The 17,792-nt window shown below is 35.4% G+C and overlaps 1 protein-coding gene across 23 annotated transcripts in view; it reads left to right on the forward strand.

The window, feature by feature from the left end:
- SOX6 (SRY-box transcription factor 6) overlaps nt 1-17,792 on the forward strand; it is a 595,708-nt gene that overhangs the window by 388,529 nt on the left and 189,387 nt on the right. For all 23 annotated transcript variants that reach the window (XM_058663306.1, XM_058663317.1, XM_058663314.1 and 20 more), the window contains 2 exons: nt 5,743-5,915; nt 8,780-8,848. In XM_058663306.1, coding sequence (XP_058519289.1) covers nt 5,743-5,915; nt 8,780-8,848 — 242 coding nt within the window. The remainder of the gene's footprint in view (nt 1-5,742; nt 5,916-8,779; nt 8,849-17,792) is intronic.

The raw sequence follows: 17,792 nt of genomic DNA on the forward strand, positions 1-17,792 counted from the left end.
AAGACATCATAGTCCATGTGATGTGTGGCGAGGCGGCGGGGTAAGAAATGGGAGTTTAACCTCATTATCTCTGGGTAGAAAAGATCAAACGTAGCTCTCTTTTATGACTAGCACTGTTCTGACTTTCTTCTCAAATAATGTCTATTAAAAATTAGGACTGACCAGGGAGGCACTGATGCTGAAGAGGATACTCTTTTCAACTTCTTTTAGATTTTTCTGGATTGTTGGCTGAATTCCTTGGTTGGGTTGCTTTGAAATTAACATTAAGTGTTTTAATCTTCCTGGAATTAATACGTGGAATAGTGTGTCTCACCCCAGAACTCTAGTCGTGAGGTACTGTTAAGCTCCCCAAGCCTCTGGTCACAGCCAAATCTTAGTTAACCAGACTCCTTTAAATTTCATTGTTGAGTCCTGCCAGCTTAGTTAAAACAGATTCTCTAAGAATTCAATAAAGGAGAATACTTAGGTATAAGTTTTGTTTAAATTTCTTTGGGCATGTTTGCAGATAATGTCATTTGTTCGTTATTAGTTTGCGTTAGTATAAAATAAACATTCTCTTTTAATACTATTGCCCTTCATTTCATTAGAAAATACAGAGAAATTCATAACATTTAATCTAGTAGTCCATGTATCCTGTGAGTTTTCTGTGTCTCTCCTTCCATTGCTGTGCTTTTTTCTAGATCTTCTCATTAGAAAAGTTAGGTTATCATCTTTCAGCAGTAACACACTTTTAGAGGACAGCTATTAAAGAAATGACCTATTTGAACTTTTTAGCTGGTGAAAGTTCTACACATGAGGATAATGTAAAGAAGGTGAGGAACAATCTTGCTCTAGTGGTCTACAAATTGCCTGCGTTGTCCCCCGTGGAGTCCTCAGCACTTTGTGATGCCCAGTCTTGAGTCTAGAAGTACTAATTTCAAACTTTTGAGCCGAATTAACTGGTATATGGTAACTCTCACTTTTGTGAACTGACGTAAGAACAGACTTTAAAGTAAGTTTTAAATTTGGTATTTAATTTTATTTTTTCACAATACATCAAAAAGAGAATAACCCTATTCATCTTATCTAAATTCTCATCAACTAAGTTTTCCCTGTGGGTTTAGTCCTGGGGATATAGGTAGCTATAGTTTGTAAAGTTACAAAAAATGTGTAGTTGATTTTTTTTCAATTTTTTTCAGATTATGACCCTCCAAAAAAGGCTAGAGGACTGATTTTGAAAGTGTTACAATAAAAGATGATATTTGAAAACTTGTGATGGGGAAAATTGCCATCATATTTACATTTTGAACATGTTTCTTTATTTATGCACTATTGACTTCCTATTGAGACTGAAAATTTTAAGTACAACTGGTAAAGAATTCAATGGATCAAATTCAGTAAATCCAAAGTCACTAGAATAAAGGCCCCTAAGAAAGAAATGTGTCAATTTTAAAGGTCTTTCCTAACTGAAGACCATTTTGTGATAGAGCCAAAGGTTAATAAAATCAGTAGTGAATGTAGCAATTTTACAGATAAGCTATTCACAACAAGTGTAGTTACTTGAATAAAAAGCTAATTCAGTTCTAAAATGCCACATGCAGTAGCAGTGAATAGCTGCTTTTAGGTGCTTTCTGGAGGAGGATAAAATACAGAATCACGGCGCTCTTCTCTCCAGCGTCCCTGGCTGCCTGTAAATTGCTGTGAATGGGGCTGTGGGCTGACAGGCTCTATTAAGACAAACTGCCTTTCTCATCGGAGAGATAAAATAAATCAGGTGTTTAGTCAAATTAAAATACTTCAGCTGGAGCAGGCCCTAGGGAACACTGATCCACCTGACTAATCTGAGAGAAACTCAAGACAGATGCGATTTGGGGGTAAAGACGACCCCATGTAACAAAAAAAAAAAAAAAGAAAAAAGAAAAAAAAAAACCCTGCTGCACTACCGTCTTTGGGGTGGGAACAGACAGTTTATAGTGGAGCTTCAGGCACACACTGTGTGTGATATTGGATAAAAGCAGGCACGCTGACTTGCAGAGACTGCGTGCAGCAGCGCTTTCGCTGGTTTCCTCTTTGCGGCATCATAAACTACCTCTGTTTTTGTGTGGGAGGCAGAAGAGGCTGCTTTCCCACTATGCTTTTTAAAGAATCACTTTGAAGATAGCCTGAAGGTCGTGAAACACAATGTGAGGCAGCTACTGATGACCTCTGCTGGCCTGCGCAGGTTCCCAGTGGATTCTGATCACACTTGAAAATGTGATTTAGGAGTCTGTTTTCCAGAGTTAATTCAAAAGAGCGTTCACATAACTTGGCTGTGTTTAGGTTGCCCTACTATGTCCCACAGGTTGTCTATTTCCGTCATTCTGGCAATTCTAGTTTCTTGACCTTGGCAAAATTTCATGTTTTAATATAACTAGTATTCTTTTTTTTGAGATGAGATAACTAGTATTTGCAGATTGGTTGGTTGGTGGGATTCAGATGATGATATTTTTAGTATACCAGCGTAAATACAGTTAATTAAAACAGAGTTTAAAAAAAATCAAAAGCACTACAGATGCTAAATCCCCAAATTAAAATCATTAGATGTGAAAAAATTCAAATACAATATACAGAACAAAAAATGACCACATATTCACTCACATTCAGGGAACTTACATTATTGTTTAGTGTAAATTTATTTCTTTTTAATTTGACTCCAAAGACTATATGATTATATAATTCTCCATTCAGGAGATATTTTAAATGTTTTATGATTTTTTTTTAACTAAAGTAGTTTAGATTATTTTACTCCTATTTCCGTTGTTTTGCCACTTATAATCATTCAAAAATATATGAACTTCTCAAATTTAAGAAAAAGGTAGTGACAGCCTTATTAGCATATGAATCCTACATGTTCAATTTAAAAATACCGATTTCTGTACTGAGTTTTTCTTAAACTTGCATTTTCTAAATCTAATGAAAAACTTATTTGTCACTGAATAGTCGTAATTAATCAATTTGAATGTCACGATGATTTGTGAGGAGATTCAATTAAATGATGCTATTCTGTAAATTTAGGCATACATACCTATTAACATGATCCTCCACTTCCCTGTTTTGTGTGCACGGGACAATGTGGTATAAACTGAAATTTATTAAAAATGACTTTGTTTAAAATGGAAGATGAGACCATTTTCCAAACTTCACTTGAATGTCTACTAGTAGATTGAACTCTTTGGCCCTTGATTCAAACTTCCTGTGAAAGTTCTTTCTCATGTTAACAAAGAATTTTAGTTTCTTAATGAGTCCATTATTCAATAAACTGTCTGTTAATCACCTCATGTGTAAATGTTTAGTAAGAAAATACATGCAAAGTAGCATATTTTGCCATAAATATATGTAATAAAATGTACCCATATCCAGTTTGTCTCGTAATGTTCCAGTCTGTTTACCCTGTAGTTAGAACGACATTATGTCTTACCTAAAATACTTTAGTGATGTTGGATCATTCTTAAAACAATGTGAGGGTTGTCAAATAATTGTCTGGAAGGGACTGAGTGGTTTGTTTTTTTCCTGCCTCTGTAGTTTCATCAGATATTCTGCTCAAGTTTTCCTTTCTCAAATTTAATCTTTTTTTTTTTTTTTTAATTTCTAAAACACACTGAACCTTTCCTCCCTATTCCTTCTACAAAGTTCCTTAACAACCAACCAGCCTCTAGCAACTTGCTTTTTTCAGTTGTGGTTCTTTGGCCTGGCAACATTTCATATTTTATAGAAAGCCCTTGATCGAATCTTCCAGCTTTTGTCTCATTAACTCCTCAGCATCCTCCTCTTAATATGTTATCCTCAAAGTTGAGAATCCTCCTGAACATGGTTAAGCTTCCTCCAACGTCTTTTCTGGTTTGTAATCATTTAACTGTGGAGCACGTTTATATGTGTGATGACATGACTAAGGGATGTCCTTCAGCTTTGGATCATGACTGCCCAAGGGTAGGGACTAAATCCACTTTTATTTACTGTAGTATCAACAGTTCTTGTGGTAGTACCAAACATAACAGTTGCCATTCAGAAAGTAGTTCTTGTCCTTAAAATGAAATGAACAAACAAATCTACCTTTCCTACTTTCTAATTTTGTACCTTCTCATTTCTGTATATATTTAAATATATATTTTTTGAGGTTTTTGTGTCTTTGAAAATAGCCTGTCTAGAGTCTGCACGTTACGTTTTAATGTTTCTGCGTCAAGTTCTTCTTTTTCCCCATGCTAAAATTCCTATTGCCAAAATAAAAGCTGATTTTCTTTTAAGCAATACCAAGATTTAGAGAGAATAGCTGGTCACTAGTCTTGATACAGTGTTAGTTTCCTTATAAGTGTAACCAGTATCTTCACATATCACTATTTCTCTCTCCCTTTTAATTTTAATGTTAGGCATCCTTTTAGCTCAGAGATTCTTCAAGGGACACAGAGGCTTTCATTAAGGACTTGAGCTCACATTAGGAATCCCGAGGTAGTCCTAAATGTGGCACCCTTTCTGTGGACGTCAGCTTCGTCTTGTGTGAATCAAACACAGGCAAGTGCCAGCCAGTATCCTCTGAAGGCGCCTCTTCTCCATGGAGCCACTCAAGACATAGGGCCACTAATAATTCAAATATTTTTAGTTTGTTAGATAGCTCTGGCTCTTTTTTTTTTTGAAGCAAGAATAAGGAGGGTTTCATAAAGTTTCCCCTTCCACATACACAGCAATCGGCAATCTTTTTCCCCTTTGACAGCTGGTGGCGTGTTTCTGAAAAGCTTTCAAATCATAGATCATTTCTTCATAATGAAACCTGTGTGGCTCAAATACAGTGGATTGAAATTCTTATCTTATGCTGTGGTAAAATGCTCTAATTTAGATTCACAAAAGGATTCTGCGCCCTTTACTTAGGAGAGCTGTGCAATTTGTTCATAAAAAAAAAGACTGTTCAGCACCATTAGTGCATATCGTAAATGTTCAGTGACACTATATTCATTAAACAGCATATCCTTATGTATAACCTTTTCAACCTTGAATGTGTTTCTTCCCCTCCCCTTTCGAAGAATGACAGGTGACAAAGGGGTGAGGAGTCCTTTCTTCCTCCCTCCCCCAAGCAACATGGTTGCTTCTAAGGATGAACTTGAGAACATTAGCTTGATCCTAAGAAAAAATAAAAATCATGTTCGACTCTTTCTTAACTGAGGTTGTTTTTATTCTCTCTGTAGAACTCACTCTATAGCCAAGAGTTGGATTTTTGACTTCTGAACTTCAGAGACAAATCTTAGCACAATAGAAAAGTTTTGAGGACAGTCATAAAAAATCATTAAATAACATTTATTAAACATATAGTATAGCTTAGATACTGTTAGTCATTGAAGATAAGGTAAATATAGAATATTATCATAATGCACAGTTTCTGATCTTTGTGGTTAAAAATCATAGATCCTGTAGCTGAATCTGATTTGTGGTGGATTGGGTAGGAGGGAAAATGGTGAAAAAGGAGAGAATGGGATAGAAAATTTTGCCCATTTTATTTTGATAAAGAAGGAGGAATGAGTGGAATTATATTGGTGGTGGTGTTTTCTGTTGGCAGGAATTCTAGCATTTATTCTACCAGTGAAAACTACTGTGTGGTGGTCCTGCACTGCCAGTGGCCCACAGTCATTGTCCCAGATCTTCAGCTGTCTTAAGATCACCCCTCTCTAAATTCTGCCCCTTTCCTTGACATGCAGATGTTCCTCCAGCTTGTGAGGCCTCTCCTCTCTTTCCTTTTAGGTACACCTGAGAGCCTGGCTGAAAAAGAACGGCAGCTCTCCACCATGATCACCCAGCTCATCAGTTTACGGGAGCAGCTCCTGGCAGCACATGACGAACAGAAAAAACTGGCAGCCTCACAAATTGAGAAACAACGGCAACAAATGGATCTTGCTCGCCAACAGCAAGAACAGGTGAGCCCCATTAAAGGAGCTGACAAACTGGAGATTCAGAATGCGTCAGGCCTAGTGACCAGTCACACTGATGGGCTTATTTGTTGAGAGCTTTCCTAAAAATAAATAAATAAAAATAAATGTACACAGGAATATTTAAAACAAGCAAAAGAAAGGAAGGAAGAAAGAAAGGAAGGAAGGAAGGAATGAAGGAAGGAAAGAAGGAAACAGGAAGGAATGAGGAAGAATAAAAGAGGTTTTTCTAGAAATCCAGAGTCTTCAAGAACATTGAGCTATGTGGACGAAAAAGAAAGGCATCCCTGCAGGCTGGGTGTAACTGAAATGGTAGCTTGTTTAAGGAGCTTGGTTAATTATCAGGAGATATTTTCTCACATAAGCATAGTGTGTATTCTTGCCTTCACTGGGAGTGACTTCTGCCTGGCCCTAGCTTTGCTCATACTTTAAAAGGCAGGTCTGTTCTCGAAAAACTTTGGGGATCTTTAAACACATTGGCCCATTTTTTTCCTCTGGCTTTAAAGTTAAAGAAGCCATAGATCTTGATTTTCACCCAATAGCCCTGCCTTCTGCTTGTTTTCCAGGGCAATTGTTAATATTCCACCTCCTTCCACTCGCATTAGTTGTCCTGGGTCAATGATAAATTATGTGAGCATCACTATTTATTACACAGGTAAATCATTGGAAACAAATTAGCACCTGGTTTCTTAAAGAATTAGATTTTAATGACTTAGAATTGAGAGCAAGGAAAAACAGCTACAATTAAATATGGATCTTTAAAAATTGAATCACTCTCCCCAAGGTTTTTCTTGTCTCGTAAGAGTACATTAATCTAACAACAGTAATCCTATAGAGTAGTTCCTGATGCTTTAGATTAGACAGATCCAAATTAATGTGCAGTTTTTAGGAATCTGACATTATTACTGGAATTATCTTTTCAGTTAAATATATTTTATAGGGGTATATAGAGCAATATATGCTCTGTTGATTTTAATGAGTTGTGACGTCTGGTATTTTATATGCTTGAATATTTGCCCACATGTAGGAATATGGACTCAGCCCCTAATGGAAAATAACATAAAGGAACACTGTAAAAAATCAGAAGTTAGAATGTCATTTAGCCATCCAGAGATGACACAGTAATTAACTATTGACACTTGTGAATAAGCTAGCACAAATTAATCTTGACACATTTGCAGACGAGTGATATCTTACAGTGAACACTTTGTAATTATATTTCAAAATGAAAATTAAATGACACTTAAAACTAGGTTGTCATGCTCAATGAAGCGAGCATGTAGCTCAACCGATTGGCAAATAAAATTCAGAATTTGAGCCACATGGTGCTTATGTACCATACTTCACTGTGTCAAACCCATACGTTTAGAGTGGATGATAGTAATTGCAGTGTGGTGTTTTGGATGCATTTCTATGCAGCACTTTATCATTTAGGAGGGACCATCAATATTAAATGCCTAGTGGTGTTTCGCTGGTTTACTAAGAGGAAATAAATATTCAGAGATTCCAGTTTCTGAACCTGGAGCTGCAGAGTGAGTTGTCCATTTCTGATTTGAGTAGGAATAAGCAGACAGAACTATTCTAACCTGCTTAAATTATGTTCTTATTTTGTCTGTTAAGCACTGGGGAAGTAGTCGTCCTTTGTCCCAAACTACAGTCCTTGTTAGGAGCAATATCATGGCTTACAGTATGATCCGATAATCATTTAGAGTAGAAAGAAATATTGGGGAGTGGACTGCAGTATTATTGTTCTAAGCTGAATGAAATGTGATTTGGACACTTCTTGCACAAGGTTAGAACATCAACAAGACACAGGAAATATACAGTTGGGGACTGATCCACACTCATTGTCATTTTTAACATAGCTCATTCTGGAATGTTGGCTTTGAAAATAGGAAGAACAGACTGTAACTCTTCCCTATATGACACTACTAAACCAAATCCTTCTAAGTGTTCTCTGGCCCCTTTTCTTTCTTGCTTCCTTCATTGACAGTGTGTTCTCAGTAAGAAGCTGTATATAACAGGTCAGTCTTTGAGAACCAGGCAGCCTGATATCTGATTCATGCTTCGCTGTGAACACCATGATCCCAAGGAAGTTGTTTGTCCTCTTAAGGGGCAGATCAGGTCCTCTGGAGGGCTTACGTTAGCTGGTTAGTCTTTCTTTTTATAGATCAGATATCATAGAAATATGTTGGATTTGATTGCTGGATGAAGTGAGAGGATATAAACTTTGTATGTGGATTCTGCACTGCAAAATAAACATATTTCCCTTAATAGGATACATTTTAGATTATGGTTTAGTTGGCTTTTAAAAGTATGTTGGATTTCACATGCAACATTACCACAAAAGGCTGAAGCTTTTTGACTTTTCATTGTGTTTCTGACATTGCTTTGATAATATTTGTAAGTGCATAAGTAGTGCAAATCTTTGCAAGAAAAAAAGTTTTCACAAAGGTGAACCATACATACAGTATTAGGCTTTTTCTTGCCCTTTTTTAAGATTTATTTTTATACATAAACTTAGCCTTTAGAAAAATATATCCAGAGGTTTCCAGTCATTGTAAGGATTTAATTTCTACATTTCTGTTATTTTCAGCTGACCAGTAAAGAGAGGTGAACAACTCACAGATGTAATGGAGGGGGTGGTTTTCATTTGTAGTTCAAGCAAACGCACCTGTTTAAATGTCTTTTTTCCTTCTTTCCAGTTTTCTGATTCTGCCTTTCCTGTTTTATAGGAGCTCTTTTGCATAGAGAAGCAGTAAAGCATTCTTGTAACACCAAGAGAGATACCTGAAGTAATCACTAAGGTGTAAACATTTCATTTTAACTTAATGAAACTTTATTTCTGATAGATTGCAAGACAACAGCAGCAACTTCTGCAACAGCAGCACAAAATCAATCTCCTGCAGCAACAGATCCAGGTCAGTGTATTTTATTACTCTCATCTGATTATTCTTAGATACTTTCCTCCTTGAAAATAGAATTTAAAATCCTGCAAATGCTGTCTTACCAGCAACACAAATAGGACAGTTATTCAGGAGTGTTGCACACAGTTGTGTAAGTGGATGTAAGGGATATGGACTAAGCAGTGATATGAGCATTCTTCTCCAACGTGATGCATAAATAGAACAAACCTTAATTTTTTTTCTTTTCCCTTTCACATTTACCTAATACAATCTGGTGGAAACTTGGTGGCTGCAAGGTAACATACAGGTGCTGCTTTTATTGCCACAAACTGTTTTTTGCCTTGTATTTTTCATGTAATTGCATCACACAGGAAAACTTACTTTTGTGTACTTGTTAGCACTGCTTAGGCCAATCATTAGAAGAATCAGGAGAAAAAAGGCTGTGAATAATGAGTTTGTTCCTTAATAAATAAATATTAATCAAATTCCTTATAGATACTGAGGGAAAATATAATTTAACGGTAGCTTGTCTTCAAGGAGCTTACAGTCTATAAACGAAGAAAATAATTTTACCACAATTTAGAAATCTCCTTTTTCTATGGTATTGGAAAAATGCATAAATGACAATTAACAATATTCTGGGAGGTGAAGGAGAGGAGTTCTTCTCTGTCATTCCTTTACTTCCCTGCTATGGTTAATTCAAGATATGGGCCAGAATATTCTGAATAGCATTACTTTTTTGAAGTTAATGTCACAACCTTTGCATTGTTTTTACTTAGCATAAAATCAGTTTAATTTCCTGTCTTATCAATGAATGCAGTAATTTGCACTTAGAGCCCTGGGTTATTTTGTTAATTGTACTTAGCAGACCAGGCAGTACTTAACTGTGTTTAAAATAATGATTTGGTATCTGAAGAAGTATCTTTTCCTAAATTGGTGTTTTTTCCATCAAACTTCATAAGAAGTTTTTTTTTTTTTTTTTTTTTTTTGGTAACCTATTGCTGTTTTTTACGGTTTGATCCTGTAATATAGGTCAACATCCATATATTTCCAAATAAAACAGTCTAAATGTAGATGAGTTAGAATCTCTGGCTTTGTGACACTCAGTAGTAACAATTAAATCTTGGAATAATTTCTTATCCTGATATCTCTTTTATGACTCATGCTGAGATCCTTAATTAAATAACTGTCCAGGTGTTCCCTTGTTCTGCCCTTATTAAAATTTTTAGTGCATCCCCTACTGGTAAGGTCAAGATTTTTAGCTTGTGGCTTCCTACATTTTTCTCTAGATTCCTCTCTAAGAACTCATAGGTGTTAAATAATATGATCATTTAGTTCTCCCTGTTGATTTTATTTGTAATATAGTAATGTAAGAAGTTTCTTAAGATATTCCTGTATCAGTTATTTGTACTAATTTTACTACCTTTTTTACCACTTTTTAATTTCTAATATATTTTATTTCTTAGTGCAGTGTTATCTGTATTGATGAGGTTTCTTAATTGATGTTTTCCTGTATTGGAGACCTCAGATGAGTAACAACTATAGCAGTTTTGACTATTTTTATGAGATATCATTAGTATTTATTGATTACATATGATTTTATAGTTATAACTTGACTACATTAAATTGATGTCTTTTTCAGGAAATGATAGAATGTGATCTTAAGATAGTCATCAAAATGTTCCACTTGAGAAGATAAACATAAATTTCCAAGTGTTCTAATAGCAGTTTAGTTGCTTTTATAACTTGTGAATATTTCTCGTGTATAAATGTTCACGAAACTTTCAGCTAATCAGCACTTATTGTAGCTGTAGAGAAGCTCAATGGAAGTTACATTCATTTCCGAAACATAGGACCCTTGGTAATAAGAATTCATATATATTTTTTTTAACAAGGAAGTAAATAAGACTTGTATTATAGTTGATTCTGTTCAAAGTTGTTGCTTCCCAGTGTCTTCTCCACTCATAACATGTTAATATGAGAGCATTTGAAGAATTTGTTAAATACTGGAACACAGTCTTTGGACAACTGTGGCATTCACAGTACAGCTATCTGCCATTCTGTCATTTATAGTGACTTTTTTGGAAATGGAGTGGGTTAAGGAAAATTTCAACATGATCATTTTATGAGAAGGTTATATTTGTGTTTTAGTATGCATTTTAAGCAAAATATAAAATTCATACTTTTTCTGTTACTAAAAAAAGGCATTTTCACATCTCAGAATGGAACGATGAATAAAACAATTTTAAAAAGAAAAAAATTTCTCTTCTAAAAGAAAATGTTTACTACTAAGACAATTTTAGCAAATTTGACATTTTTGCTTGTTTTAAATCTTGAGTTTTGCAACCTATTTGTTAACAGGGTCAATAGGATTTAAGCCACAACAATTGGCTGTTTGTCTTGGAGGATCAAGTGCTTACAGTCAAATTTGTTCTATTTTTCCCCCAATTTGTAGTTTTAATAGAAAGGGAAAGGTATATAACTTGTCTTAATAACCATATACAAACAATCTGGATCTACTACAATGGAAACGAGTGAAAATCTCAATGGCTTGAAAAAATTGAAAACTAGGTTTTTAAAATTAGCAGGTAGAGTCCTTGCATTACACGTGCCCCGATCCCATGTGGGTGATAGTTCTGGTCCTGGCGACCCCACTTCCCATCCAGCTCCCTACTTGTGGCCTGGGAAGGCGGTCGAAGATGGCCCAAGGCCTTGGGACCCTGCAGCCGCGTGGGAGACTCACACTCCTGGCTTCTGATGGGCTCAGTTCCTATTGTTGTGGCCGCTTGGAGAGTGAGTTGGTGGACAGAGGATATTTCTCTCCGTCTCTCCTGTTCTGTATATCTGACTTTCTAAATATATGTATACATATAGTACAGAACAGTAGTATTAACTCCTAACAAGAAGACATACATACACAGCATGTAAGCTGTGTTGATAAACCACTACTGATTTTGTGGACTCACAATATTTTTTTGTTAAGTCAATTTTTACCACTTAAAACTCAAACTAATAATTTGAAATAATTATAAAATAATATTAGTAGACCCTTTAGGAGGCTATTTGTGGTAAATTTATAAATCCCTCTGTGCTTTAGGGAAAATGGTGATTTAAAAAAATGTATGGTAAATAATTATGTGGCCCAGGAATAGTTAAACATTTTTGATATTTCTAGGACAAATGTAGCACAATTTTTATTAAGTCTGTGGAAAGCAAAGCTAATGAGTCAGTGTGTGAATCCTTACACTTGTCAACATTGATTTTGATGCAGTAATTTCATTCTTTCTCTGCCACCAATTGTTTTGTAGGATCTTAGACAATTCTTTGAAGTATTTTATTCATGAGTTATGTCAATTGGTAAACAAAATCCACTTTTAATCCATGGGACAATTGTAAAAAAAATTACCTATTGTAATTTTAATCAATTGTTAATATAAGATCAGTGTAAGTCAAGCAGAAAACTATAAAATCTGATGTCTTAATTCATGTATCTCTCTCTCTCTATATATATATATAAGCTTATCTGATCATTTTATGGTTTTCAATATAGAGAAGATATTGTTTATGAGTGCAATGTACCAGCTTCTTTGATTTTCATATCATATCCATAGGAGCACATTTAAGTGATGACATTTTGTATCTGGCAGTTTGTCATTGAAAAATAATTTGACTCATTATTCAAATAGCATTGTAAGAAACTTGATTTTCTAGGGATGGATTATTTTGCAATGATTGGGGTGACTTTAGACCCCAATCTTAGAGTTATTCAAGGAGCTTGTATCATGTGCCAAACAGGCAGTATTCTCTCCTCACAGTAACTGACCAGCATTCTCTTAAGAATGGATTGGCTGGTTGGGATTTTGTGTGGGTATATAGTCTTCTGAGCCAGGTCCGGTGATTTGTATATTCACAATACACATTTTGTATAATTTTGAAACTCAATATAATTGTGAAACTTGAAATAGTTCTCTGTTTTCTTTATAACCAAAATGTTTCATTGCTTTCCAGCACTTAACACGTATCACATGGCAAACTCAATCTGTAGGTGGTGTGAACTAAATGCTATTGCTTGCAGGTTCTCTTTGTCTTATCTGAAAATTTTATTTTTTAAAATGTTGTAGAACATGCTGTTTTTTTACTTTTCCCAAAATCAAATTTTTTAGTTTCATTCAAGTGTCATTTTGTTCTTAAGCATATTAGAGAATTTTTCTTATATAGTGTTTTCTATTTCAAACAAGTATTTATTAGTGCTAATGCTAAATTTTGTGAGTCTGTCATGAGACATTAAATATGTATTCTTTTTTCTTCTTGCACAGAAAGAAGAAAGATGTTAATGTTATAAATAAGGAAATGATTGTTCTTAAATGATTAAACAGAATAATTTGAGATGTACCCTTACCTTTTGAGGAGATAAAATGTGCCTTTTTTTTTCTGCCAGTGTGATTAACTATCAGCATTTCAGGTATCTGCTGAGCAGAATAAAGGACTACCTTTTTATGTTAAGTCGTTGTCGAAAGATCAGAAATAATTACTTTGTACATTAGCCTTTGTGGCCCGCTTGACCTGGTTAATTAATTTTTTTGCTAGCATAATAATAATACATATATTTGAAGATATGTTTCATCACTAAGTATCTAATTGACCTCTAATTTTAAGAGCCGGACCTTCCGTTTATTGTCTTTGGGAGATGACTGGGGGGAGTAAGAAGCTGATTTTTTCAGTCTTCTGAAGCCTCTCTCTCTTGGGTTGTATCTCTTTGTTAATTGTATTTCACGTTGATAAACAAAAGGCAATTATAGTGCTTCTGTTTTGGCTCTAGCAAATAGTCCTTTATTTGTGTGTTATTGATCAGGTAATGAATCTCTTTCCAACAGCCTCTGAAAAGGAACAAATAAACCCATTGAAAGTAATTTCATATGTCTATTGGCACCAAATATGAATCTGATACTCTCTTACAATGATATGAGGGTTATAAACAAAGCTTAGAAGTCTGGGATTAGCCCCCAGCTTTAGCAAGCCCTTAAAATATTTTGTAATTCTATCTTCAATCATGAATTATCCAGGAAAAACAGACCCTCTCTCCTCTCTATTTCTGTGCTGTATGCTGTTTTTAATTGCCCACAGGCAGGCTGTTGTGATCTGTGGAAGTTTAAAACCAAGATAAAAATGCAAATCTAATTATTTCTTTTATGTAATCTAATTAACTTTTTAAGTAATGATAGATGCTCTAAATCCTGTTTCAACCACTTTAATAATAAAGTTTCTGGACTATAAAGAATAGGTAAAACTACTGCAATTCATGAATAACAAGGGACATAACAGCTAAAATTATGCTGTTTTTGTTGTGGATTTCAACTCCACACTAATTATGTTAGATTGTCTGTAAAGGCAGAATGAATCTGGAAGATCCTGACCAAATCCCACAAGGTACTATATAGAATCATTAATCAGATACCCATCTCTTTTACCAGTGTGGCCTTAGGACAAAGGTCTCACGCAGCCAACTGAAATCTGAAGGAGCATCTGTTCTTTCTGCTCCGTCCTAAGCTTCTTCCGCTGTGTCTTACCTATTTGTCCCAAATCAGTGACACTAAAAATTTGAGTAAATTGATTTCTTTGCTTCTTTCAGAGATTAAAGAGGGAGAGTTTGGCAGGGAGAGTGGAAATGATTTGGAACTGAATAAGGCAAATTTATAAGTGCTGCCAGCATATAATATTATGTAACAACAAATCAATTCCCAAGACAAAAATTACTCTTTTCTATTTTTAAAAAATCCTTCTTAATATATTGAGGGTTCAGTTTAGCATTAGTCTTTAATATTCTTGAGGATGTACTAATGCTGTTGAGGGGATGGGGAAGAATATTGTCTCTGCCGTAAGAGACAGTAGTGTTTAGCTATCATTTACATAAATACAAACTTTCCATGACTATCTAGTTGTCTTCTTATGGAAATTACTTTAGTTTTCTCTTTGAATTAGTGAAATAAAATTTACCTTTGCAACAGTTTTATTTAAGAAAATATTGGAAAGAAGTCAAATAAAACCTTTAGCCAATAATGGTTGGATTCTTGGATATGGCAAAAATTATGAAGATAGTTTGTTAAGGATGTGATTTTTAGGAAACCCTTAAAAAAGTACTACATCAGAAGGTGTGAAATACTCCCCCTTCAACTTGCTACCATTTTCACAAAATATTAAACTTGGAAATATCATCTACTAGTCTGTGTGATTCTTACTCACTGGTAGGAGGAAAGGTGTGTAGTTCTTGTTGAAGAGCATTTTAATGAGTCTGTTACAAAACTATAAAGATATTGTCTCCACATTTTTTTAATTACAAAGGTTTTTATTTTTATGAAATAATGATGATATCCCATTGCATGTGCTTTGTTTCTTAATTTTCCAGTAGTTTTATTTGGTAAAATAAAATGTTCTTAATTGCGTATGTTTCCATTTTGTTTTTGTTTTAAAACAAAATGAATCACTGGTGCAAGATAAGTAAAATTTTGGGAACTCTTTATATAGCCGAATCCCGTACTTTACATTGGTAACTAAGGCATAGAACAGTTATCCAAGATTGAAAGCCTGAATATTGGTTGAGTCATTGGTGGGACTCAAGCTTTTGATTCTTTTTGTACTATTGTTCCCATTGTTGTCCCTTGGGTCTTACTTTTTTCCCCTCCTGTGAGTTGAATAAATCATTTTGTACTTCATTGTTTTAGCTTACAATGTGGATAGTAATATATTCATTACATTCTTTATATTGTTAAATAGTAAAAATAATGAATAATTTCTACTAGATTCAGTTTATATACAAGACTGCTACAGCTGCCAGTGTTTACCCGTAAAGAACAATGTAAAATGCATAATTGGAATCTTTATGTTGGATTATATGAGATACACTAATGCCTGAATTATTCTCCTAGTATTTATCTATAAGCTTCTTAATAGTTAATTTCTTTACTTTGTGGGGACTTTGAAGGGATGTTTTTCTGTTTCAGAGGTCAGATGTAACCTTAACAACTTTTTTTTTCTGTATTGTTTCCTTAACATATCTGATGTAAAAGGGGATTTTAAGGGAGAAACCCCACCCAGTCTCCCGCCTACCCCAGGTCCCAGATGTGGGGAATGCTCTGAGGGTCTTGCTCAAGTGGTTTTGATAGTTCAACAGTTCTGAATTGCTGCCACTCTCACCACTCCAAGCATGATGAAGTCGTTGAAGAATCCACTGATTGACATAGACCATCATAGAGTCTCTGTTTGCCCAGCAAACATGGCGTTTTTCACTGCCAACATGTAGCTGAGGTGGTTGATTGACTTGTTGTGTCTTCTGTCTTTTCTTGGTTAGGGTTCTGAGTCCAGCAGTTCGATTGGGGAGATCCCCAAAGAAACTTTGTGTGAGGTATTCCCAGACCAGATTCTCATATGTACTAGCAAGAACAGGGCCCGGCACAGTCCATCACCTCAATCAGCTGGTGTTTGCAATTGCTGGGTTGGTTCTGTTTCCATCCCTGTCTTCCACTGGAACCAATTGGTGTTGCAGTCCAGCCTGGTTCTGCCCAGCACATACAAAGCCCTCACACAAACCAATGTGTGCTGTAGCCTAGTCGGAGAGACCCATAATAACCCCCACCAGGCCTGCCCCCTGCCCTGGTTTGCCAGTATGTGTGGCAGACTAGTCCAGTCTGTCCCACATCCCCTTCTGCTCTCGTACATGTCAATGGGTATTAAAACCTTGTTCCATCTAACCAGCTCAACTAGCCAGCCTTCACAGATGTTGTTGGGTGTCTCTGTCTAGCCACCCCAGCCCCTGTCCTAGTTTTTGTGCCCTTCCATGGGGGGTGGTAACCCAAGAGAGAGGAGCCCACTATTTCCCTCCGAGGCCACACCCACTCCCAGATTATGCACTCTCCATGTGGTTCTGTGGTTTAACTTGACAGAATTAGCCCCCAGTGCCAACTTCTGCCGGCTTCTGCTGGTTCACTCCCCAAATCCCTACAATATAGAGTTGGGCCAAATCAAAGCCAAGAGTCTGCAGCAACATCACATGTGGGTTGGAGTCAGGTATCCAGATACTTTAAATATCATCTACTGCTTTCCAAGGTGCATCTTAACAGGAAGATGCATTCAAGAACTAGAGCTAAGAATTCCATTTGGGAATGTAGGTGGGTATGCTAACCAGCATCTTAACTACTTGGCTAAAAGCCTATCCCTGACCTATTGTTTTTGTTAAAGAATTTGAAAAAAAACCTGAATGATTTGACTGCATCTTGACATATGTGAGGAATATACATATCTACATAAAATATGTATGTAAATATATCTATAAACATATACACATACACACATGTAATTAGAAAAGACAGTAGAATATGTTGCTTCAGGATATATTTAACTTAAAATTTTGTACCAGCTCAAGTGTAAGAAGCAAATAAATCAAACTTAAAATTTTACTTCTACCGCTTAGTACATTTGTGGTCTGTTTTGCTGCTTATTACCTGTGAGACAAGTTACTAAATGTCTTTGATCCCACATTTTCTAATTTCCATAGATAGATAATTGTGCCTTACAGTAAGTAGTTTGGGATTAGAAGTAGTTGCATAAATTTTCCATTAGTGCCCAGTACATAATAACTATTTCTGTGACTGTTGTTGGTGATGCCTTTTCCTATGTGAGTAGGTATAGGAATAATTCCAGAGTTTATAACAAGTAAGAATACATATATCTAATTTGTATGTGATTGCAAACGTGTGTGCATTTATGTACATATATGTATTTAGAACTCACAAATTAGTGATGTGAATATAAGATAATCAATGCTGTGTGCACTATAATCAATTATTATCACCATTATAAAGAAAAGAAAAAGCATCAGTTTTCTCTGGCTGCCAAATGAGAGCTATTTCACTTGCCAGTGAGTGGAGAATAAAGTTTATCAGGCCCTTGGAAATGGTCAGCTGAG

This window comes from Ochotona princeps, chromosome 4 (assembly GCF_030435755.1).
Source record: "Ochotona princeps isolate mOchPri1 chromosome 4, mOchPri1.hap1, whole genome shotgun sequence".
Lineage (NCBI taxonomy): Eukaryota > Metazoa > Chordata > Mammalia > Lagomorpha > Ochotonidae > Ochotona > Ochotona princeps.